The sequence below is a fragment of the Pseudomyrmex gracilis genome, unplaced genomic scaffold (genome assembly GCF_002006095.1).
Source record: "Pseudomyrmex gracilis isolate BER0280 unplaced genomic scaffold, ASM200609v1 scaffold_38, whole genome shotgun sequence".
Lineage (NCBI taxonomy): Eukaryota > Metazoa > Arthropoda > Insecta > Hymenoptera > Formicidae > Pseudomyrmex > Pseudomyrmex gracilis.
The window spans coordinates 674519-701808 of NW_018020622.1; the positions used below are offsets into that span (position 1 = coordinate 674519).

The following is a 27290-nucleotide window of genomic DNA, read 5'->3' on the forward strand; positions in this document are numbered from 1 at the left end:
AAAATGAAAAACGATTTTGAAAGTATCGGAAAAGTTTAGATTTATAACTCGGCGAATGTAGAGAAACATGTTTCGATACGCATAAATTCTTCACGACACGCAGTGGTACACGTGCGACGTGCGGTCATTATAGCGCGTAAAAACATGTCGAAGATTCTGCGCTCCTTCTGGTAATATGCTCCGGCAAGTGCCGGAGTGAGGAAAGCCGCAAGTCTTACAGTAATTTGATCCGCGTTTAACCGCAAAAGTTATCGGAAACCTTCGGCTGCGGAAGGATATAATAGGGCAGACCATCAGCCATTGTCCGTACGAGTAATTCCCGACTAAACCAAAGTTCACAATTCGCGAGAGATTGGACAGCAATAACGATTACATCGATAGGTGGATACATAGTAACCCTCCATCCTTTGCCCCCACCATTTCATAAAATTCGTCGCGCGTACGAACTTTTCTCAATCGAACTCGACGTTATGTTTAGAATTTTTAAATTTGTCACACAACTCGTCGCATTACTTTATACAAAACTATTATTCTTTTTTCTACTATGGTAGACGATAAAAATCTATTCTGCTTCGCGAGTTTGAATAAATTCATGGTTGCCGAACCGTGAGATGCCTGGTATCCCTAATAAACTCGGTATCGGCTTTAAGCGAATTTAAAGGGAAGACCTACCCCTCTAAACACTGTCTCTACGATCGCACTTACTAGCCATTTATCCACCTCTTTCCCATTCACAGAGGGAAGAGTCACCTAAATCTCATCGACCTAAGTTGCAGTCAATATTGTGACCGAAGGAATAACGTATCGCGTTTCACTTTCCCCCTTTGTTTCTCGCGCGCTCGTGTCTCGTTTTTCTTCCTGCCGTCACGTCGTTCCTTCGAGCGTAGTTATCCGAGGTGCTGATTTGATGCACGTTTCAGATACGAGCATCAACCAACCGGACGTGCAGATAACGAGCTGCTAATACCGTATTCGAGACTTATGAGAGAGAGTATTGAAACTTTTGTTTATGTTTTTAACTCGCAGATAGTCCCATATTCCGCCGACGTTCTCTCTCTTTTCCTCTTATGCCTGAGAATTGCGCCCTATGGAATACACACCTGACGCAAAAATGACAAAATCGGTTCACAGAACAAACACGATTATCTCTTGATTATCCTTGATCATTATCAATAAATATTGCATCTTGCAAAAACATTGAAAAAAAAAAAAAAACACAACATAGCGTTATTGTAATCGCAAGTAAAGATTTTGAGATAATAAAAGTTTACCAACAAAAACTGGATGCGCGATAAATTATTTCTGTCAGGATTAACAGAGCAAACATAATTAAAATTTCCGAATATCACGCACATAAAGGGCAACGAACGCGACCTAATATAGGCCAAAGAACGGCCCAGCTACGTTAGATACCTCCATACGTTCTGGTGGTTATTTCGTAGATTTAGTAGGCATACAAGGGACGGCCCGTGCTGATAATGCTGCTTCACTCTCGTCCGACTACCCATACGTGGGAGAATTTGCCGTACTAGGGGCGCGACTTTTCCAGATATCGTCTCAAATTAATCTCTCAACCTCCGTCCGGCCGATTTATTCGCGGCATACCTTGCGCCATTTAAGTTTGGAGTCATTTACATGGTACATTTAGCAGTGAAATTTAGTTTAAATGAAAATTACATAATTTACCGACTTGTACAACTGTTTATTAATGTATCCGCGATCCCCCAAAATTGTCTCACATGTCGCAAGTATCGAAAGACAAATTAGATTATAGTGGCATAATCGGATTAACGAAATAACTAATATTTTTTATCTTTAAAGAGGAAATGCGCAAAATTTTTTTTATTAAAGAAAATGATAAAATCCGGCAGTTATATCATAGTGTGGTGTATCACGCTATCGAGGGCTAATAAAAAAGGTAGAAGGTAGAATTATGCAAAGTCCAGAGCGTTTTCACAGATGAAGGGGTAAGTTAAGTGCAGCTGCACCAGGAGCAGACCTAGGATTAATTTCGCAGACATGGATAATAAGATGCGCGTTCTCTCGATTTTAAGTGGCATGCCGGGGGAATCGGTACCCACGATCGATCTATACAAGTGATGCTTAATACGCGAGACTTCAGCTTTTAAAATTCCAAAATTAGTCAATATGAACATAATTACTTACAAATGTGTTATAAAAAAAAAGAAAAAAACGAGATTGATAAATATATATTTATTGTAGACACAATAAATATATTTTTTGATAATACTTGCTTCGTAATCAATATTTAATTGATGTTTATAATAAAATAGATTTATTATAAATAGATAGATAGACAGATAGATAGATGTGTTATTAGATAATATTAATCACTCTACAGTACAAATTATGTGCTTAAATATATTTTTATGTGTAAGAAGAAATAATTTTAATAAAGCATTGGAGAAGAAGATAAAGGGACGCCTGCGTCTGGTCATGGTCAATGGCTATGCCTCAAAGGTCCAGAGGCCTATGGGAGAAAGGATCGTTCGGTTCGGCGTAGTGGGGAGAATCAATGATGGACGTATTCCCGGATCGTTTACTCCGACGATTTGATAATATTAATAAGTTTGCACGTATAAAATTGTAATGAGAAGATAATGTATTCGGCTTCAAAACTGATTTTATCGTTTCACGCGAAATTGCACATTTTGAAATTTTTATTTAAAAAAAAAACGAACAATTTAGTGTTATTTTAGTTAAAAAACATAATATAGATTTATATATGTAATATTTTATTTGCATCATTTCAACGTTTACTATCGCTCAAGATTAGTTTAGTTCTTCTATTTCTAAACACACGTGTTTTTGCGCGCTATTATTTTTGTTACATAAAACAAATTACCTACATCTCTGCTACCATCACATAGCGATACAAGAGAAAACGTCGACTAAAGAGGAAAAAAGCATCTCCAGAGGCCAGATGGCATTTTTAACCCATTAACTACAGAAACAAGTTTCTAAGACGGCCCTCACGCACATCCGTACGGAATAGCAATAAAAACAAGTTAACTGTTCGATCAGTACGAGCAGCAGCACGTAAATGCTCTATATTTACGATTATTATCAAACTTTTTACAACAACAAAAAAACAATGCAAAACAAAAAATATAAAAAAAGTAACATAAAGATTGTTTTAAGTAAGGCAGAAGGCCAAACAGATTTAAAAAGAGGAAATATCGTGCTGCTTTTCTCTTTCCTTGAGAAGACAATATATATGATTTTCGTAATTTGTCCCGCCACGGAGGAGCAAAAAAGATATAATAGGGATCGTGACCCGATGTAGTACGATAATGCAGCGTATAATACAAAGTATGTATATGTATACAGCAGATATATTATTTATATAAAACACCGCAAAAATTTATCAGGACACACATAAAAACACACGTGTATATTTTCATGCCCGGATTTAATCACGGCCCTCACACAGCTACTACATTTCACTTCCCCAGAAAACATGCTGATACGCTCGTACGATATTTTGCTCGACATAGATCGAGCTTCGACCGGCGTGCGACTGAACGTCTCTCCGCGGGTTACTTCCCCAAACTAGTAAAAAGGAGAAAATAAAAGACTTGCTCTATTAGCATACGATTGGCACCGTCCATCTTAATTCTCGTTCCTCTTTCCGTATCCGCCACCACGCGCCTCTCTCTCTCTCTCTTTCTTTCTCTTTGTTTCTTGTGCGTATATCCTCCCAACAATGTTTATGTCCGTGTTCTTTGGTATGCCGGCTGTAAAACGCGCACGCGTCCACTGAGTTACTGATTGTGAGAGCACCTGCGTGAGTATTCTCACTGCCGCGCACCTCTACACGTAGATACGGCGTTACTTTCTTACAAATTAATGCTCAAAGTGCGACGCCAGTCTTTCATTATGCCAAGTTCATAGGTGAAATACATGTTATTTCATATTTACGACAGGCCATTATGCGTTACAAGGAGTAAAGAGATCGACTGTATTAAAATAGAGAAAGTAATATACTTTATCGGCGTGCTTCTATCTTTTGATTTAATTGTCTTTTTTTTAAGAGAAGAAAAACGCGTCTCGTTAGCGTAAAAAAAAAAAATTTTAAAATGTGATAAAAAAAACATAAATATAATAGGAATTTTTGACGATAATTTATGCATAGGAATTTACAGATTTGTTACAAAACGCGTTAGATATTTTTCATCAGGAGTATTGACAAACTCGCGTATTGGTCTGGATATTTGTCGGAGCCATCTTGAACAGAGAGATTTTTTCCGCGATAAATAATATATTATTATCGTTGGTGTTGTTACTATAATGATCGTCATTATTGTCATCAAGAGTGTTGCTTGGACATTCTCATGTTATAAGGACTATATAGCGCATGTTCGATGCAAGATTCTGTAAGATAAAGACCCGTGGAAAAGGACTCGACAAGGCCCCGAGCTGTCTCATCATTATTCAATAATATCGCGGAATATTGCTTTTATTACATATTCAAACATTTTAATAATTACTTCTAGCGTATAGATTTGTAGTTCCTCGAAAAATATATTGTAATCATAAAATAAATAATAATAATGCAAATGTATAAAAGATTATTCTCGAAATCAAGATGTTACATGTGACAAGTAAACATATATCGCTGCAATAAAGTTCTAGAGAAGAATACTATTCACTTACATCACGTAGTAATTTCGTCTATTATAGGTGAGATTTAATGTTAACATTACGCGAGAAAGTTGCAGGCTTTTATAAACGTGGTCCGCTAAAGAATATTATTCCTTTCGAATCTCTTCGGTCTCGGTGATGACCGAAGAAGAGCCACTGTTGGCGGTTTGCCCTCTCTCTTTCCGTTATGCATTCCTTATTACCTACATCCCTCATCCTCCCATTTCTTGTAGCAATTTCCGTAACCTTGCGCGAATGCAATATATTAAGATACTTATCATTAGCTATTAATTTATAATGTCTTTAATTTAGATTATAATGATAATATCTCCTCATACATATAACCGGCGAGATTCGCTTGTACCTCTGTGTAGAGCTTGAAAGGCCATAAATTCGATTAGTTCGATTTATTAGAAAGTTGGCGCATCCGACCGACATCAACCCCAAAACGCGAGGAATCTCACACACGCGAAACGCTATTTCACCATCACCCGTTTTTCTCACCTATACGTACGATGAAGAAGAGTCACTGTCGGCAGTTTGTCGTTTCTTCCGCCACGCACTCTTTATTACTCCCCGAGTTCTCTCTGCCGTCTCTCTTCTAGTGCGCTCCCGCGATTCTCTACAAGAGAGTCCAACGCTTTTGGAGAGGGGTTATCATATTATGTCGAGTCACGAACTCGTTATAACACGGCAAGACAGATCGGTGCTATAAAACCACTCAGTTTTGGTTTAACCAAAGGGTATACACGGCATAACTGGTTTACATTCCGCCTCTCTCTCGTTTTTTCTCTTTCTCTCTCTCTCTCTTTCTCTCTCTTTCTCTCTACACATTGTATTTTCCGTAGCACCCAAGATTCGATTCCCTCATACAGATACGCGCGGTAGGTAGAGGATGCTTGGTGCGCGGCAGAGAGAAAGAAATAAAAAGTGGCAATGGGAGGGAGAGAAACCGCGGTTGGTAGGAGGAAGAGACCGGGATGCGAAAATACAATGTAGCAGAGGAAGGATTGGCTGTGTCGTGAAAAAAAAAAGAAACTGCGGAATTGACGAATACAAAAACAAAATGGAGACGAGAAGATAATAAGTGTGGAGAAGTGCGCAGGAGAAAGGAGACAGTAAAACAGAGCGGCGTAAAAAAGCAAAGAGGATACAAGAAAGACTAAATAGTGGCGTATCTTGCGACCAAAAGAAAACGAGGATACCGAATATACAAAAGAGTAATGAAGAAAGAAGAAGATATAAAACTTCTACTGGGGGGATGAAGCACGAAAAAGACCGAAGCACAAAAAAAAACCGGATAATAATACGCACGAGAAGAGTTAGCGGGAAGAGTTAGTGGTTAGGTACCAAGGCAAGGACATCAAAAGAATAAAAGAAAGAATTGATCTTTGAAGCTTTATTCGAAGCGTAATTTACACAAAGGAGCTTTGCGAGGAGAAAGTGCCCAGGAGGAGAGAATCACGGGATCTCCGCGGCGTTCAAAACATTACAATACCGAATCAGCAATTTCGTTTCACGCAAATTTCAAGTTTCACCGGTAAATTGGTGTTTAGCTCTGTGTTCAATCTCTTCTCCGCGAGAAGATTTCGGACGGTAGGTATGACCGGTATTCCCCCAGGGGAGGGGGCGGGAAGAGAACCATGGACCGAACCAGTTTGTGATCTTGTTATTATCACGACTGTTGTGAAGTCGCAAACAGTCGAAACGTTTTGGGATCCCCGGCAGACATATGCGTGTCAGCAAGCGTACATATGCGCACGAACGTGAGCATCGCGGGATGCTCACGCTCTCTCCGTGTGCATATACACGTATGCGTGCCACCGCGAATAGCCGGGAGAGAGAAAACGTGAGAGATATAATTTTAGTTACGAAGAGTAAGTAATGAGCGATCGACAGTCTGAATACCAATTTCGATGCACGATGATGCGGCATAGGGCAACACGGTATTCGCATATTATATCGCGCGTATATATACAGTCGTTGTACGGACGCATCGATATGGGGAAATTACAGGATACGCGCGGGGAGCTTTCTCGCGTGATATCTGAACTTACCGACGCGGTGCCACACATTGAAATCGAAAATAGGTCGCAAAAACGAAATTTCCACTCATTGTGTGGTGAATAAAAGCGCGCGCGCGCTATATCATCCTATTTATTTTCAATCTAGGTAAAAGTATTCTCGAAACTTGATAATCACGTTCCGTCGGCACGGCAACGTAGTACTCACAAGCGGTTCGTATTAATCGCGAGGAACAAATACTTTTGAAGTAAAATATATGAACGTTAGTTTTTTTTGTAAATAAATTAAAGATGTATAAGAGCGCAGAAATGAAATGCGTGTTGTACAAATGATCACAGATACGTCTGTTAACGAAAGCGATAGATAAAAAATTGCGTGTCCAAGGCGCATGTTGAACCACTCGTGCAGGGAGGTGATTTAATCGTGCGCGTCGTTTTTAATTTTTATCAAACGGAGATAAGTACCAAAAGAGAAAATTGCTACTTGGAAGATACATCGCAGGGTCTGGAAGGATACTCTTCTACCGGGCAGGTTGATTATCCTGCAGGTTTGCGTGGTGGTGGGAGCTGAAAGAGGTGTTTCCCCGAGTCCGCAGACCACCCACCCCCGGTTATGTAAGGCTCGATTCGCGACGCTCGCGGGGCTCGCGGAGGAACGAGAATTCGTGTATAAGCCGAACAAAGCTGATGAACGATACTGATTATCACACTACAGGGCTCCGGCACACTGTTGGCTCCGCGTCGATTTGGATCGCATTTGTAAAACCCGTTTTTGCGGTTCACTTCTCCCGCGCGCGCATGTGCTGACTGGCGCGCTTCTAACTGCACTCGCATGCCAGGTTGCGTCGTCATAAATCTTCGTAGGCGGAGCGCAAATGCATTCGCATCGATACTGTCCCAGGATCTCGGCGCTCGATTCAACCGTGACAACTTGGCTTTCTCGCGTGACAAATATTCATGTATCAGACATTCTTATTTTTTTTTTCTGCCGATCGAATTTTAATTAATTAGTCATTTAATAGCACCTTTAAAAGCTGAATGTTGTTAGGTTGTTTATTTTAATAGCGCGAGATTTCGCAAATACGACAAAGAAAAAAGTAATTGAGTAATTTGAGTTGATTTGTGAAGCAAAACATTTTTTTTTTTTTTTTGCTTTATAAGAGAGAAGCAGTCGTATAATTTCACTTCGTTTAAGATAGCGTATATAAACCGGCTGTTATTAATGACTTTCTTGATGCGCACTCGCGACTACTTCATCGCGAACGCACAGATGTAATCTGAACATGCTGACACAATCCATTGATAGACGCCGTGATATATCGACTTCACGGCTACTACATTCCTCGTAAGAAGGCAAGAGCGGATCGATGAGACATCGACGACGGATTGAGTTAGACTGGCGAGATCTTAGACAGGGCGAAAGCTTAAATGGATCTGAGGTAGGTCTGGAGAAGGTAGAAAGTAACAGTTATGTTCATTGTCATCGATCGCGGCGGCACGTTTTATGACTTTTTCGGTAAAAAAAACCTAACGGTTCTCTTTTCCACAGTCGTTTTGTGCCTACGCTTCTCTTCTCGTGTAAGATGATAGTATTTGAAGGACGAACGTGCCCGACGCGCCAGTCCCGCCAGTTTTATTTCTGACCAAGGTGAAAAAAGTAATATCCAAAATCTTACGTAAAATTCCGATACATTTACCGCGACATTTTTTGCGCAACAATAAAACTTCTAATCGTTTTAACTTAAAAAAAAAACTGTTTAAATAAAATTAGCATAATAAGAATATATTCATAAAATCTACACCGCTATTTTACAGACCACTCAATTTCTAATTTACAGATACTCAATCAGTCGTAAGTAAAAAAGATTACAGTGGGTTTTCTTTTATTGTAAAAAATATAAAAATTGTAAAAAATTTTTAATTTATCGAATATAGAATATATATCTGAATCTTCTGTTGTAAGACTCTGGAAGTAAAGTAGAAAAGTAATTTCGAAAACATGATTATTTATATACTCTGGTGTAAAATGTATCCTGTACTGCAATATATTGCGCTCGCGATGCAAAACCACTTTTAACTGGCTTATAAATCAACCAAACAACTGCGAACATTCCTAGAGAAAACCTGCTCCTTAAATTAAAAGTTCGATCGTATGTGCGGTTGCTATATCGCCCGTTCCTAATAAATCGCACACGTACATATCTTCATAGGTAACTCTTTTGTAACGAGCTATAATGCCGTTGATTCTCTTCCGGATAAGATATATACGTGTAAAGACTCTACAAATTGATCTCCGTGATCTGTCTCGAAAAAAAATTCGCGTCTTACGAACACAATTGTTAGAGAACAACGCGCGCGGTTAATATAACGCACACCGATGTTTTGCACATAACCGTTAACAATAAAAATAACATCATGACTTATACATATGTATCCAATTTACTGCGACAAAAGTAATCCCGTGGCTCTAGATCATCGAACTAGATATCGTGTCGAGTGACAGGACAAAGGACAGAAACAAAGACATGCAAAAACGCGGAGGCGTACGGAGATCAGCTCTGGACAACCGCAGTAGCCGTAAATTATCGGACCTAATGGCGCACAACAAACGCTCGGTCCGTACTTGAAGCTCGTAATGTCCGTTCACGCCAGCCTAATATCGTTCGTAGCATTTAATAAATATGTCGCGGTGGCAATACGTCATAACTTTTACACGCATGTGTGCGTGCGCGAGCATATGCATGGCTGTCGCGCAACGTGACATCGTTGAGTTACATAATGCTCAACTCGGACGCTTAATCGCTACACAATGTTGCCGACTATAGCTGTGTCTCTTCCCTCCGTCTCTCTTTAATGCTCTCTACGCATACTGATAAAATAGACGCACGTGACGAATACGTAATTTCACTACAAACGCCCGCGCATCGTACATTTTCATTAGCACAAAAAGCACCGCTAGATTAGAATCTCGAAACATTTCGCAGATAACTCATATTTGTAGCGTTTATCGACGTCAAACTATCACTTTCTTTTATCGATCGCTTAATTTAACAATTTTACTTTCCAACGAGTTACACTTGTCAGCGTATATAGTACGATAATTTATGCAAATATATCACAAGTTATCTAAAAATATAAACATACAATGTGTAAGGAAGTCAAAAGCCGAGGTTAAACATGCTAGGCGCTTAGGCGAACAGCTATTGGAAATACAATAGGAAGAAACACAAATAGGTAGAGAAAGCTGAACATAATTTACCTGTCTACAACTTTCCGACCTTTCAAAAGAATCGCTTGGCAGTTGTGTTACAGAGAAAACTTCTTAATTCCGAAGTCCTTTTGCCTACTATTCCATATATCTTTCTTGACTTGCGACATGTATCTTTTAATACGTTACCAAAGTTTGTTCGATACTCTTACGGATTATTTCGTAAAGTCTTTTCGTTAATATCTACATGTAAGGAATTATATGAAATTTTTGCGTTATAAAAATGTTGTTACATTTTAAACAAATCAAATTGCATAACGCGTGTTATAAAAATTTTATATTATTATTATTTTTTTAAACTAATTTATTACAACAACAAAAAAGAGATCAGTTACTGTACGAATATCACAGCTTGTTAATAAGTTTTTTTATTTGTTAAATAATGATAGTAAGAGAAAACCGCCGCAAGAATGTTGTTCCAGTGATGAAGGAATTCATAAAGGCATTGTGGTCAGGTCGCAGCCAAGAGTGGCAGGTGCTGTCCATAATGGCCGCCCCATCGAGGCAGACGAGAAGAACGGCGAGGGCAAGTTGTCAGTACAAAAAACACTATGTGAGTTATGGACGTGGAAGACTATCGGTAATATCAACGAACCTGATACATCGGTGTGTATTAATTGAATATCGACGCGTCAAGTGTGTCTACTCCACAGATAGCATTACGTACGTGAGATGAAAGAAAATAAGAAGTGAACAAAATGAATCGCCTCAAGAATATGTTTCGTGCTATTATCGACAGCTCGAAATTTGGGAGCGCCTTATAAATCGAACGACCTTCTCAATAATTATTTCCACTAGCATTGCGATAATAATATAAAGATGGAGCGTTATGTCAATCCTAAAGATTAAAAACAAAAGTTTTTAATTAATGTACAAGATGATAATTCATATTAAAAAATTTTGTTTTGTGCTGTTATATAAAAAAAAAAAATTATAACTGAAGTACACGTGTAAGTTCTTCATTACGTGTAAATTCTAATGTTTCCATTGTGAATATTCACTTGAGTAAGTACGTGATATTGTTATCCATAACCGACAGGCAAGAACCGTGAAAAACGTGCTCAAGAATGTTTCTTTCATTCAATTGTTTCGCCGTGTACTCATCTTTTCTTGCAGCCACAGCCAAGCTATCGCCTTTGTCTTGGGGGTGTACTCATTTCGATCGTCGAGCAACTAAACTAAGTTCTTCATATCTATAAAAGCAACGAACTTTGAAGCAACTAAGTGAACAAAATATATATAGACATGTGAATAGTCTATATATGGAGAGAAAACTACACCTTAAATGTTAGGTCTTTTGTATGCTAATATCTGATATTGATAGTATATATTTTCAAATCTCTGATTGAATATTTGAAAAATAATGTGCTAGAAGTAGAGAAAAATTTGAGATAAGTATTCGAAATTATAATAAAATAAAATTAACAAACAAAAACAGGTGTTATTTTGAATAACAGTACAAAGACCTTGGCTAGTTAACTGTTCGAAACGAGCCTTGACGGTGACAATGTACGAGGATTAATATCGACCGCTAACAATAAATTTCTACGGCATGAGATTTGCAAAACGGCCGGGTAGCGTACTGCTGTTGTTGGTATATAAAGTCAGACTAGCGTACGGGTTGTACATGCGAACAGCTCGTTCATCAAATTGAGAACCCAGGCAGGCAGCCGCTACGCTGGCGGCGCGACGTAGCGATCAGCGCCTCGGCGCCTCGTGCGCGTTACGCTTATGCTCACGTGTCTACGCTTTTTTCATCATAATTCGCAGACAAGAGGGATATGTATATAACTCCTTACCGCGACGGTTACTAGTGTGTATCACGACAATTATGTTTCTTCGTCAAAAAATATTTCGCGAAAAAACGGAACAAACATATCGATCGAATAAAAAAAAGTCACAAATAAAAATGACATTTTATACGACATTCGCGATAAATATTGTCGTTTGAATGTTTTGAACTTATTTTGAAATTATCTTCGATCGTCAAAAATCGAATGGAAAAGGTTGTTAGATATTGAAATCTCAAGATTTCTTCTTAAGATTTCTTCTTTTTTTTGAAAAGTTCAGTTTGATCATGCATTCTGTGTCTCTCGGTTCTATTGTATAATTATTTTATTATTATGTAAAAAATAAAAAAACTTAATAAAACTTAATTTAATAATAAAAACAATAATAACGAGCTTGCTGAAGTCCTTCAAGAAGCACCATGCGGGTTAAAATTACTAGTTACGAAAGGAAGAAGCGAGACGTGGGACAGGATGCGAGCGATACGATCGATCAAAGATTATACCTTAAGTCGACCGCGAATAACGTGATTGGTCGCACGGCGATGCTTAAATTAAAATGCGAAAGGTATTCACGATATAGGTACTCGATATCTGTGCGCACGTTTGAGCTGATGGCGCCCGACGTTAGACTTCAAACTATAACGTCTATCTATCTTCGCTTGACTATATCGTTTATTTTTCTTGCTTCGTCGATGGTGGTAGGCCGCGATGATTATGAAAATTGTCGTGTTCCTGCTAATCGTAGATGACGCCTCGTGACGTTTCAGTTCTTAGTTTTACGTATTTTAATCATATGTAATCTTCTAATAATTTACAAGACTGAAGTTTTTATTAAAAAAAACAGAAAAAATATCAGAGAATTACGATTGTATAACGCTCAGCAGTCATGTCGATAATTAGATTACACATTAATTTATCATAAATTAATGTGTAATACGAATATCTTTAATAAGACAAATTGTTCGAATATCGACAAATACGAATATCTTTAATAAGACAAATTGTTCGTATTATTTATTATTACAGCCAAATAAATATATCACCCATCATATCATAAATTTAGAGGTTTTATAGGTTTTTCTGTTTTATTTGTGTTACGCTTCTGGAATTTATTAGATTTCTTAAATCTCTAGAAAAACAAAAAACATCTATAAATAAGGGTACGACGATGAACAAGTTGCGCAATAAAATTAACGGTACATGACATCAAAGGAAACAATACCTTTACCTATAAGCTACCTTTACCTACCTATCTATTGTGTTGCGTCTGCTGTAAAAAACTTTATGAGCTTTTTTTTTCGAAACGTTGAGAGATGCAATATATCGTAAACATGTGCCGTAAGTCGAATAATATATTACTGAACTACAAAAAAAAAAAAAAAATAAATTTAATGCTTTTTGTTTGTTTTCTTTCTGTCTATCTTATAGTAATGATATTTCTAGTATTTGTTATCACACACACATGCAACACATTAAAATATAAAAGAACGCATATATTTTTTTAGAAGACTCTGATGTTTTTCGATTGAGCAGTACGAAGGAGCGGCGGGCGTGGAGAAGGGAAAAAGGGCGTAGTAAGTCATACGGAGAGGCTCGTACGTCATGTTTCATCCGGGCCAACGGGGCAACACACGGAAAGGACTCTCCCCGTATACGATGAACGCACTCAGTTGGTCTGCCTCTTTAGGTCGCGACACCACAGTGTGAGTGTCTGTGCAACACACATGCCCGAGTCTTTCGTACACCTTTATACACGGTCGAGAACCACTTGATCACCGGTGCACAACATGCACGCCTATATCGACGCATATCTGTCATACAATCTTTTAATAGAGTACGCAAAAATTGATTTTAAAATACGTGCTGTTATGCAAAGATAAGACTTTACCGAAGCTCACTCTTTTTTTTTAATCGCATTTCCCCTTCTTCCGTTTAATCACTTTTGATCTTAATTGCACAGGTGCGAACGTCGAATGTGACATGTATAATAAAATATCTTCACTGACAAATGAAGGGAGAACTTTCTTTGCTCCATATTACTTGCAAAAATAAATTTATGTTTGTTTAAACAAATTAAGATAATAAATATATATATGTATATTTTGTGGCAAGACGATGTTAATAAGAGAAATTTAAATGAAAAAAAAAGAAATTTGAATTTGTGTAGAACTTCGGTATGTTTGTGTTGCGCAAAAAGGAATCCTTGCAACACACGGCGGAGATCGGAGCTGATTTTCGTCGATACGAGAGTGGAGAGCTGTATTACCGACAAAGTCTCACAAACGGCCATAGCAGCGAGCGTGGGGGTTCACGAGAAGGAGGGATAAACGAGCCAAGCCACGATTTCGTTGTCGTAAACGTCAAAGTTACGGTTACAGCGTTGTTCCTAGCTGCTTTATATTGAACGAGGTTGCTCCCCGAGGTACGTAACACCTACTCGCAACCGTCGTATTGTAGAAAGTAGCACTCCTTTCCAACTCAGGGAACGATGCAAGCAACCACGTGGCTTTTACGCGGGAATCCGGCAGATGAGTTCAAGGTTCGCTGAATATCTCTAACCTCGTATCGCGCACAACTGAATGAAATAGTCACTTAACTATTATTACGTTTTCTATTCAATTTCAAATATATTATATGTTTTGATTTATTTTTCTTGAAATACAGATTTTTGTTACACGTTCTGTTATAAAATATAAAATTGTAAATAAAATTATTAAGATTTATATATTTATGTATATAATATCCCTCAAAAATTTGTAAAGAACGCAAACTCTCTTCCACAACGGAAGCTACAGAGTTATTATTGCCAAGTATGTCCGCTCTTAAACTTGTTTATCTCGATTAATATTCGCGACTCGGGTTATCGTGCAACTCTTAATGTAACTTTAAAAGGGCCATTTTTCAGACCTACACCGTTAAAAGACATTCTCTCTCAATAGACTTGAATGAAGAGACGTCTAAATAGCACCCCAGCCTCTATCGCGCCCTCTAATTACCCCGTAGACGCAGTCACCCCTCAATGAGGAGTGATAAATATTACGTTTGGGTGTGTATCCTGAGAAAGTGATCCAGCTCTATAGAGAAAGATATATTTTTCATTGCTATTGATGAGACTCGCGAGCTCTCTATTTAGAAGAGTGATAGAAAAAATTTCCAATTGTATCAGAGAACTTCTTCGATAATTTATGTATTTGATTTAAGCATTGTTTACTTATAGTAAGATTCAACGAAATATGTAGCAATAAAAAATATAATATCTTCTTATAAGTAATTTAAAAAATGTTCTTAAATAACAAGCTTTTTTTCTTTCTCTCTTCATGTCTCCGCCTCTCCAGCCCTCTCTCCTCTTTACTGTGTATCATAAGATAGGGACATGGGCGCCATACTTTCATAATTATGAATTAAACAGATAATCGCTCGCGCGATCGGTTATAACACACTTCCCATGCACAGAGATAAGATTAGAGATGTAATAAATTAAGTGACAGTAAGACAGTAATTTATATTGGCATGCACTCCAGCTATATAATTAGCGTTGCCGATAAGTATTTAAGAAATGAATAGAGACAATAAGCACACCTAGTTATACATCAATTTTTACCGTCTTGCAATAACGAAATGATAAGATTTATGATCTCTTGCACATACGCGCACACGTACAAACACATTATTACATAGAATAAGTTATTTTAAATTAATTATGTGATTATATACACGCATTTTACATCATGCGTATTTGAGAAATTCTCAGCAAGTTATTTAAATCTATCGTGAAACAAAATCATGTTTATCATATCATATGATAAAAAAAATCTTAAACAAGGAGGGATTGTTCATTAAAGGTACATTATTTAAGTCTCTGTAAAATTATTTTAATTGTAAAATTATTCAGATTACGTCCAATGTAAACAAATGTAAATACACAAATTTCAGTCCACTGAAGAAGGTTTAAAATAAAACCGAAACGCTTGGAAGAAAGATATCGATTTCTAATTACTCGCACAACACCCTGCATATCGGTTCAAACTTGCCCAAGGATCAAAACCAAGAAAAAAAATCTTGTCTATGTGTAAATAAAAGCATTTATATTATTTACATCATATAGTAATTATTAATAGACTGGCAGTTCTTTTTGTTTATAACCACACTTTATTTTAAAATTAAAATTAGAAAAACAAAAAAAACTATTGTAATTCTATACTGATACATTTTTTCTTATATGCTCGAGTCTATCAATAATAACACTAAAAAAACCAGCACAAAATAAGTCAACGACTCTCAATCCGCAAGTACATAGAACCTGTTATGCGAGTATGTGCGGTCGATCAATTGTCTTTTCCCATTCCTGCGATTCCTCCTACGAACATCGCATTCTATGTATCATCGAGGTCATTTGCAATCCAATCAATGACTCAAAATATTCAATTGATCGAATGATTTGAATAAGAAGCAGGTTTTTACATTCAGGAACGGCGAGTTGAATGAATAAATAAAATAATAAAGCTAAATTGTCATTTAAGTTATTACTTCCTTTACGAAAAGAAACGCGCGTGTTTTGTAGACACCGTGTAGACTATAAAAAATTTATAGAATAGTATCTAATGGCCCTCTTAAAAAACACTGTGATTTCTTCTCCTGCATCCATAAAATTTCTTACGGTCAAAAATGAAGAAAAAAAAATAGGTGACCCTTAAACCGGTCCGAAGAACGCGAGGAGCAAATTCCCGCCATAAAAAATGAAGGAAGAACTAGAGGCGACCTAGAGCAAAGAAAAAGGATGGCAAGAAAGAACTGCTAGCTGGAAAGATCTCAGCTGAGCCATAGTAAAACAGTTTGAATAAAAGTAGCGGCAGAAGAGAACCTATGAAGGATTGATGATTACGTATCTAAACCAACGGCAAAGCAGAAGGTTATTCGAGAATATCTCTCTCGCAATGAGAAGGACGAAGATATCGCTAGAAACAGCTGACTACCGGAATTCGGGGTTCCGGTGGGGTGAGTACAGTGGGGAAGGCACTTGAACCCCCAATTGGACTTCCCCATTATACTCAGCGTGCCCAACGATTTTACACGCACTTGACTCCATTCTACCTATCTACCAGACATAATTTTGCCAAGATACACAGCCGATTTTCCGCGACATAGCGCCGCGAGCGTTAATAACATTACACACACATAAAAATAAAAAAACTCATAAAATTTATATTACGTGCAAAAACATCGAAATAAAAAAATCTTAAGAGTTTAAAGCAGTGATCACAAGCGCACATTTATTTCTCACAGTCATTAATGTCTCATTACGTGAAACTTTATGTTCGACTAATAAGATTGCTAGTTTTTTATTAAAAAATATTTTGAAACATATATTATTATATAAGCAGATAAATTCTCCAAACACGAAGTTGTACACGTTTTTGTATACGTCATATTTATTTACGATCAATCTTTTTGCAAATATATTTTTTGTACTCGTATACTATTTTGCCACAAAGCAATGCTACGGATTTAAATGGTCAACGATTGTAAATCTGACGTCTCGGGTTTATGACGGACATGTTGTATTTCAAAACGACTCACAAATAGACTTTGCAAAAAATTTCACTGCGTTCGGCAATAATATTACGATAAGCCACATTCGACGAGCGGGATATATCTGCATCTTCCGTTATTTTAATTATTTTTTTTTACGAAAAGATGACAAAATAACTTTGTTCTATTCGCGCGGATGCGATATAAAATACTTCATCGGAATATTTATTCATGTAATACTTTTTGTTTTATAATCTCATTCCGCGCGCAACTTTCTAGGTAATTTGATCGTGTAGAAGCAATTTTAACAATTTAGTCCGGTATAACCAGACAAGCAAGTCTGATCCACCACGCCTTTCCGAGCACGTGGTCTTCGTTCCCCACGTTTCCCCTAACCATAGCGACTCCTATATTTCATCGCGGCTGTTATGATAATAGTCGTATAAGAGAGAGCATTTATGAATGCAAACTCACCTGCTATAGCCATCCAGGGGTAGAAGGTATGATTGGTGGTGGGTTGCTGATGCAGTTGCGTGGCGACCGGTTGACTCGCAGACGAATTTAAACTGCAGGTGTTCCACGACGTGAGGGACCTTGAGGAACTGTTAGGACTCGATGCCGGATCACCACCTACCAGTCCTCCGTAACTACTAACCCTTGTACTCTCGGGAGTACACGCGGAAGGGCGTACGACCGAATTACTCTGGCTGTTCGCTCCCGAGGTCGCTGACTGCCAAACGTCCTTGACCGCTGCTGCTGCCATTACCGCGGCATAGCCGTTCTGATGAGTTGACGTTTGATCTTGCTGCTTACAATCTTTCGTCGCTGTTGTTGAATACGAAGACGTGGTATGACCGGTTGCTTCAGGTGTTGTCGAGTAAAGCTTGCAGGCCGTCGCAACGCTCGCATCATACGGCGAGTCCTGAGGTGGTCTTGTATTGCTTCCACCGCCTGGATGTATTCCTAGTGACGACGATGTGTGGTGATGATGTTGCGTCGAGGCGTACGGCGACATACCCAATCCAAGGGGAAAACTTCGATACGCCGCTGCAGTAGCCGGATCATGATGCTGACTCGCCGCTCCTGTTTGATGATGGTGGCTTCCATAGAAGCCGCCTGCAGTCTGCTCAAAGTACGAGTTCATTATCCCGGGTATCTTGAATCACTTGCACTAAACACCGGCACTCAAAAAAAAGAGTGACAATGACAGTCAGATCAGACAGCGCCTCGGCAGTTACATGAAGTGCGCGCGACTAATTAAATGTCACTGATCCCGTACTCCAACTTAATAAGATATAATCTTGTAAAATATTAAATCTAACTTCTCCGAACTAAACAAAAGTCAATTTATCGCTTGATGCGAATAATGATGAGTGACAGATGACAACGTATAGACGAGGTACAAATAACTGAGCATCGGAACGTTTTAAGAGGTCATAAAAGTCATCGGCAGGTATAACCGGTTACCCAAAGTGTCAATGTCAGTAGGCCGTAGGAGTGTGAATGGGTTCCATGATAGCAGCGGGAGCTTTTATAGTCTTGTTATGCTTGCCGTTATAGGCGAAGCATAAACCGGTGGTCTGGACTATGGAAGCAGACGATGATCGTTAAACCGTTACGATGTAATAAACTTAAGGTAATAAGACAGGCTATAAAATTGCCTGTGGGTCTCTCTACCGCGTGCGCGCCCGATGACGGTTCGGTCAGCCGGCACGCGACAACCACCCTCACTAGAGAGAGTATGTTCTTCTTTTTTTAAAATATATAATTCGCGATCTGTCAAAGTCTTTTGACAAGTCAGACGATCTCTACCATATGAAATCAAGAAATGATTTCGCAAGTCTGCACACTGCACTAGCACTTGTCGTATTGTGACTCCGCTGATGACTGTGAGAGTTCGAGTACGAGTCAGACTACGATGGAGATCGTAACGAATCACTGTATGCCAGTGCGGTGGTCCACGGCACACTACCGCTTTTCTCGCGCCCCGTGTACCGCCACTCTGTACCGTCGTCCGTCTCTTGCTCGCTTATTCACCTCGTTTTGTCTCTCTTCTTCATAGTCGACTTCTCTCACGCTCTCCCCAGATTTTCCTTCTCCGTTTCGCCAGGCGGTCGTTCCTCCTCGCACTCACTCTTGTTCCGTCTCGCTCACTCCTGCTCCGTTCGCGCGGTTGCTGCTTCTCTCTCGCGCATACTCTTCCTCCGGAGTACTACGTCCTAACGGAGCAGCACCTATTTCCCTCCTTGTTTCTCGCACACCGTATCCCCCTCCTGGTGCGATAACCGAGTTCTCTCGCTCGTCGTTGTTGTTCCCCTCTTCCACCCCCAATGTTCCCCCCTACAATTGCTTTCACCCTTTGATTCTGTCTCGCTCCACCTCTTGACGATATTCGTTCTCTCCCTTCTATTCGATTAATCCTCTCTCTCTTTCTCACGGAATGATTCCTCAGCGCTCCCTATCGAGCGTTCTAGTAACTCAACGACAGTACCGCCAGATTAAATTCGTACTCGCTCGCCGTGCGCGTCACATTTGAGGCGCGCGCGAGCAGATAAGACGGTATAAAGAAAAAAAAAAGAAAGAACTTCGTCGCGCGTCGCGAAAGAAGGAGAAAGAACGAGATAGGAAATAGAAAGGGATAAGAACACGCGAAGACACGAACAGAAGCGGATAAGAAGGTGGGGAAGAGAGAAGTAAAGTGGAAAAGAAAGAACGTTATGCGCAATTGCAACAGCTAAGAGCGAGACGAAGCGGAGCACAAGCGTCGCTATAGAGGCAAAGAGGGAGAACGTGCCGCTAAGGGAGGAGGTTATACTTAAGGACCAATCAGAATTGAATTCGTCACGAATACCGCGCTAGTATGGCATGAAAGTTCCTACGCCGTGCGAAAGTAGTTCCAAGTCGGAACGACGCCCATGAGCGGCTAGGCACCGCCCCACGGACTCCCACCACCGAAACGTGCCGGGTATCGTATGGATACAGACACGCTATCCGTAGCGTGTGGAGAGAGGAAGAAAGGTAGAGGACCCGGCACGGCACGCGCGCGTCATGCAATGTTTCTGCTTTCTCTTTCTCTCCTCAATGCCCGTTCGTGGGGATACGTGCACTGCCACCTTTGAGGCTAGTAGTGAACTAACCTCGCCAGATCCATTCAGACATTCAAACGACCAACATCAACGAGCTACCTTGCGATTATCGTTATTACGAGAACGACGTCATAAATCGCACTATAGACTGATCGACAAATTATATAAGAAGAAAAGAAACGAATGTAAGAGCAAAATAAAGTATATAATATTCTTATTATTGAAGTGAACACAAATGTAGAAATACTGAATAATGATAAACATTGTATCATAACATATGACAATAAACGTGTACTTGCCAGGTTTATAAATTAATTAGGCGACGTTTGCATAATTAAAATGTCATAAAAAAAAGAAAGTCCGCAAAGTCAGTAGTCAAACGAGCAACTTTACGAGCGCGCGGTCTTACTAGTATTGGGAGTGTTTATTGGGATGTAAATGTCGCTGGATTATCGTCCCCGCGGTTCGCACCTCGTAAATTATTCCGTAACGAGCCGAGTAATGCTCATCATAAGCTGCTCGCCGGGACTGACCCTAGTTATTTGCTTACACGCTCTTGTCTCATTCTCGCTATTCTAAATGCTTAAGATATATTAATGTCATTTGCATTCTTCGTGAAAACAATATGTAGAAATGTAAGATATCTAAAATTTTTCTTTGTTTATTTAAATCAAATTTAATTCCGTACAAAAAAATTTAAATTATAACATTTTAAATACTCTATACGTACAATGAAAAAATATCATTTGAAACATGTTTAAGTAATTTCCAAATTAAAATTTTGCGAATTTTATGTAACAAATCTCAAAAAAGTAGAATTAGTTATGTAAAAAATGACTACCTAAATACGATGTATGCATTTTTTTTTTTTCGTATAAATGTATACTGAACTTGAACGTTACCTGTTCAGTACATGTATATGCATTATTAACAGCTCTACTGAATAAGCACATAAATTACGTAAAAAATTCATTAAGCCCTTAATTTGATAGCCACGTTGATGAAGAAACCTGATGCAGTTTTCGCTTTTGCGAGACTCCGACAGGTGGCAGCCCGTTTGCTTGAAAATCATGACGGCAATAAACTTCGGTTTTATGACCACTTGAACAGAATCGTAAAAGTCAGGGCCTTTAAGCTTATAGCGCGGAAGGGCGCGTGTCGAATATGGTGGGGGCGTGAAGAAAGCCACCATGTATGAATGGGTAAGATGTAAGGTGGGGAAGGTGTGTTAGGACCACATGGATACCCCAAATAGGCCTAAATATCTTTTTAAACTGGCATTTACGACAACCGGTTATCTCTAAAAGATACCTCATTTTGTGACAAGTGTCACTTTTAACCAAACCTGAGCGGATTATCGATAAACACTAATCTATCTGTCTATCGCCTTATCAAAAATTAATTATCGTTGTTAAGTATTTCACATGTGTTTTGTGTAGTGTTCCGCGCGAGAATGAGAAGAAATGTAAGCAGAACAGTACATGTTATGTATATATCGCTAGCTATCAACAGAACGCAGAACGAATGATAAAAAATACATCCGCTCTATAAATTTTAAGTAAAAAACGAAAAACTTGACAGAACTTCGAAGAAAGATTTAGGGAAGCGTAACTATAGCATCGAGTAAGCCAATGAAGAAGGAAGGGGCCATTGCACCCAAAATCTGCACTCTTGCTAAACCAGCATTCATTCTTTATTGCTCTGGTGGTTTTGACTCCTCTGGTTTCCACCATGTGGTTCAACGCACTGCTTGGGCTCTCATTCTGATTGGACATAGTTTTTTTTCTTTCTAAGTTTTGTTCTTCATTTTGCACATTCCTCTTTGCCCAACCTTCGTCATTCTCTCTATCCCAACGTATCGCGAATAAATATTTGATAATAAATTTAAAAATGTATGCACCATACTTGCCATTTTCACGTGATCGATCAAAAGTAAGCGGTTTTTTTCATTTATAAGATTTATATTTTAAATTATTAACAGATAGACCGAAAAAAAATCATATTTCTTCAATCTAGTTTCTTTAATTAGATAATATCACTTTTGTTTAATTTTACGTTGTCTAAAGATCTAATAGTTTTTAGAAAAATATAAATTATTGGCTCAATAATTGATATCGTATATTAGGAACAAGATAGGATCACGAAGCAAGGACCTGGAAGAAGCTTTCTTTGCCATCTGGCGGTCTTTCGTAGTATCACCTGACTGCAATGCTGCAACGAATTTTCTGCAGTTCTTGCAGTCGATCAGAAATTTTATAATAAATATATAAAAATATCATAATTAATCGTCTTTGTTTTCAAATATTCAAAATATGGTTAATGATGATGTTATGGTATAAATCGTTACAAAACCGTTTCATCCGTCGCTGCTGATCCTTTTATTTCTGCATTAAATTACTTATTAATGTTTATTAAATTTTTTGTATACACATATATGTAATGAATAAATAAGACAATCTAAATAAGAATGTCAAAACAAAAATGTTAACAAATACGTATAACAAGTATAATCAAAAAGCACAATAAAAAAACGAGTTTTATGACATTAAAAAGACAGTTAAAAGCTCAACAAGAGTAAATTCACAATAAAAATAAAAGAACGCGCGCGAGAGTACTGCAGTTCGTATTCAATTGTAATTGAAGTCAATCAATTTATTAAAAGACGTACTTATTATAAGCTGTGATCTACTTTATCGGTTGTGAAACTCGTCTCGCAGACACAGCAGACGCTAAGAGGAATATTAGTAGAGATTTTCTCCTTTAAAGACCTTTGAACGCTAGTATATAAACGCTGATAATCACGTAATATATAATTTTTTCGCAAATTTATTGTAACAATAAATAAAATTTAATTAATTTTGAAGTTTTTGCTCAGAGAAGGGCTTCTTTAAAGTAATGTATAATCACGACTAAAGAAAGAAATTTCAGATTTTTGCAATAAAGTTGTTGCAAAACTGTATTGTGTCTGAATAAAAAAAATATAATATAATATGCACGATGCTATTACAACTATTAGTATAGAATGTGTAAGTTAGTTAATTATATGCTATTGCGTAAGAAAACACGTCGAGAAAAATGTATTAGGAAATCAATAACACTTGCAATTAGTATCTTACCTTGTACGTTGAACATGGCATTCTCCATTACTGATTTTCTTGCAAAACAGAAAAGTCCGCCTTAATTCTGGAAACAAAAAATTTAATTTACAAGACTTTACAGCAAAAAAAAATAAAGATCAAACGTTTCTTTTACTTGTGATATTATTATAGTTATAATAATGCTATATTATTTATAATATTAATATTTATTTATGATAATAATTACTCTAGATAATTACTTAAAAGATGTCAGAAACAAATTATTCAGCAATAAGATCATTTAAAAGTGGTTAAGAGAAATCTGTAAATAAAAAAGCATGTGTGCAGAAAATCTCCGAGATAATTAAGTATAAATAGGGTACCTATATAGAAGCTTGTAGATAATAATTCTACGAATGTCTGAACTGTGGATATGTTTACTTTGTATAAAAGTGATCATCGAGATTCAAGCCTGTGAATCCACTGTCTGTATTAAATGAATAATGAACGCTTGATTCTGGGCCTTACAATGATATTCTGTTTGATAAGTACACTGATGCTCTTTGTGCTTTAACTAATACGACATAAGATTAAGGAAGAATTTCTGACAACCGACTACGCAATTCTCGTTACATTAGACTTTTACTTTTATAACATTTAATCTTTTAAGTTTCCAATATTACTCTCAAAAATTTTAAATTTTATTTTGGTTTATAAGACGATACGTCATGATATTTGTTCATCTTGAATATACAATTTTTAGTCTAAACCTATAATTACAATAATATATATTTGTTTGCGTGTGTATAAAATAAACTATACAATAAGAAAAAAAAGATGAGCGAGATGAATTTTTACGGTTAATAAACGTTACCAAATAATCTGCAAAATAACAAAAGTTTTGCAAAATATTATAGTAACAAGCTTAATTAAAACTTTGCTGTATACAATGCAAAATAATCAACCCACTAAGTCTCAATCAGCAAATCTAGTAGCAAGACCACGGGAGTTGAACGTTACGTAACATCGAGTGTGTGTATTAATACTTGTTCCGTTGAACCGTTGAAGACCAAGTCTATAATAACAGTAATGCATTTTCCCACAGCTCAGAGCTTTGGCATGTTGTGCCATACAATCGACTATACGATGTGAATTTGCAATTCAAGCATTCACGAGCGTAACACGAATAAATCGGTAGAAGAGGATGGGAGAAAGTAATAGAACGACATGGCGAAAACGGAGAAACAGAACCGCGACGAGAAACATGTAAAATTTATCTTACGACTGTGCTAGAAATATTTCATATAAAAGCATACAAAATTTTGCAAACCTAGCTGGTTGTTTGTGTGTGTAACAGTCCACACAAACGTAACGTCTATTAGACGTCTACTGAACGTCCATAACTTCACGTGACGTCTAATAAACATCTAATGGAGACGTAATATTGTTCCGTACAAAACTTTTATTTAATATTGAGAAAAGATTTTCTTTTTCTCTTGTCGTTTCTTTTTTGCTCTTCTTAATTTATTACGTATGATAAAATGTATTTTTAAATGGCTTTTAAATTTAAGTGGTAGGTATAAACGAAATTCTCAAATTAGATAAACAAATAATTTGAATTTAAAAAGTTGTTATTTACAAGTATAATGATATTGCTTTTATTGTGCACATCGAGTTTCTTGATATGCAAATATACGTGAAGAAATGAATACGTATAGAAAGATTTTTTTTTCTAAATAGATACATTCCATACAAGTAATTACGTCAACCGCGTATCCGGATATGACGCATAGCATATTTTATGTTAAATAATAGCTTCTCAAACACAACCCTTGAAAACCTTCACATCAAACTGTAACGGTTTAGTATCTACAAAAAACGGCGACGATTTACAACCAAAGTTTTCTTTAATACAATAGACGAAGATAAATGTCTTTATTAGAAGGATCTGCACCGAATTTATATAGGTCAATTTTTTTCATCATAATAATCAGCTTAGATATGGCCACCATGATGATTCCTCTTACGGAGGTTGATTTAAAAGAGAAGAAGGAGCACAAGACCGGGCGGGTCTTATGTGAACGAGAAATGCTCTGAAGGAAGGGGAGTGACTTCAGGTATTTGTACCCCCGGAATATCTCTCGACAACCCCGCCTCCAAATAGTCTCTACTGGACCTTCTTTGCCTAACATTCCTTTTGTAGACATCAAGGTTAAGACTGAATAGAAAAATATAGTATCTTGTACATCAGAAAAATTATACACGTTTCTCGACATTCCAGTCCTCTCGTAGTGTAGTGGACAATCTGATATTAAGCACAGTAATATGTGACAAGAATAAATTACATATTAGAAAAATATTACATCCTATATGTGTAGTTTTAGTTTTTATTTTAAACTATAGTAAAATAATACGAAGAGTAAACAAATATTTATAAAGAATAAACAAATATTTTATAAACATTGAAATCACTATATAAATTGTTATTTAATGAAGAAAATTAAAATTTAACAATTGGCAGAAAGTAAAAGATGATGAAATAGTGAATTTTATGCTGAGAGCGATTTTTTAATCTTTACTTTGCATAATTAATTTTCTAAACATATATATTTTTACACATCTAATTAACTTAAAAGATTGCGCTCAAAATTAACTTAAAAGATACGCTCGAAACAGCGTATTTCATTAACAGAATATGGCAACCATTTCGTAAAACATATTATTTTGAATAAAAAGAATGCAAGGTGTGACTAATTGAAGAGATTAATATTGTGCAAAAAGAGAGAGAGCTGCGAAAGAATTTTTATACAGAGAATATAAACACAAGTAGGCAGTATCAGCGAGCAAAACTGTACTAAGGTCTGCGGAAGAGGGAGATGAATAATGGATGATATGACGTGACCATCACGCGCCCAGGATGGTCTGTAAGAGTTAGCCGTAATGGTTCGTAAATTGGTAAACCACAGAGACAACGAAATCGCCACGCTTGGTTATCTCTAAACGGGGAGTCTGTCATTACACATTTTCCTATCTTTACGATCATGTCGAAAGCACTTGACTAAAATTAGAATACTAGTGAAAAACGAAGAAATGATTCTTTTATAAGAATGTTACAAGCAAATAATGATGATAATTTTATACAAATATTAAGAAATTTGCACACTATTTAAAGAAAACTAATTTAATAAATTTCTTTACTTTTAAAGAAAGGAATGTGTATTCTACGCAATAATCCTTGTATATAAGAATATAAAATTCTATTAATAATTGTTATATAAGCAATTACATAATATTAAGCATAATAAGTTCCGCTTAATATTATGTAATTATGTACAATTGTAATAATTGCTTATAATTCTTCTGCGAAAATAAGTTCTCGAACAAGTAATTACAGTGCAAATTACATTTGAAAGCGCGACACGGACATAAATCGATACAAAAACATGATTGCCGGTGCAAGGTCCTACCGATTATTCCGCGACTGCTGATTCGTACCTACTTAAAGCAATGACGAGACATGAGCATGAACGATATTACACGCGATAACCTTAGGCGCTAACAAGTTCAAGCCGATGACTGAACGTTCGAGATTAGAGAGATAAGTGAGTGCGTAAACGGGTTTCCGGCGCACATGCAAATAACGTAAAACTTGTCAAATATATAACGTCTCTACGTGGAATAAATAATCAGCGAAAAATACAATATAGCGGTCATTGTATCGTGATATTTCGTGACACGCAAAAAGTGACGAGGAAAATAAAATTTCTTCAGTCAAAATCCCTTACGATAACCAATCTCTGAATTTTGATAATTTTGACACGCCAGACACTGTGTACAAACATCGCGCGTCT

The 27290-nt window shown here is 37.3% G+C and overlaps 2 protein-coding genes across 4 annotated transcripts in view; one reads left to right on the forward strand and one right to left on the reverse strand.

The window, feature by feature from the left end:
• Positions 1 to 15586, forward strand: part of LOC109852861 — a 37518-nt gene extending 21932 nt beyond the window's left edge. Inside the window, exons 2-4 of one of the 3 annotated variants that reach the window (XR_002250043.1) lie at positions 13253 to 13450; positions 13945 to 14286; positions 14687 to 15586. Coding sequence is in view for 1 of the 3 variants with exons in the window: in XM_020424417.1 (XP_020280006.1) it covers positions 13281 to 13450; positions 13945 to 14151 (377 nt within the window). In the remaining 2 variants the exon portion in view is untranslated. Of the gene's footprint in view, positions 1 to 13252; positions 13854 to 13944; positions 14374 to 14686 lie in introns of those variants that run through there. The other 2 variants (XM_020424417.1, XR_002250042.1) reach the window with 2 other exon arrangements.
• Positions 1 to 21005, reverse strand: part of LOC109852860 (homeotic protein ultrabithorax-like) — a 69423-nt gene extending 48418 nt beyond the window's left edge. Inside the window, exon 1 of the mRNA XM_020424416.1 lies at positions 17751 to 21005. Within this exon, the coding sequence (XP_020280005.1) occupies positions 17751 to 18420 (670 nt within the window). The 5' untranslated portion in view covers positions 18421 to 21005. The remainder of the gene's footprint in view (positions 1 to 17750) is intronic.
• Between the last annotated feature and the right edge of the window lie 6285 nt (positions 21006 to 27290).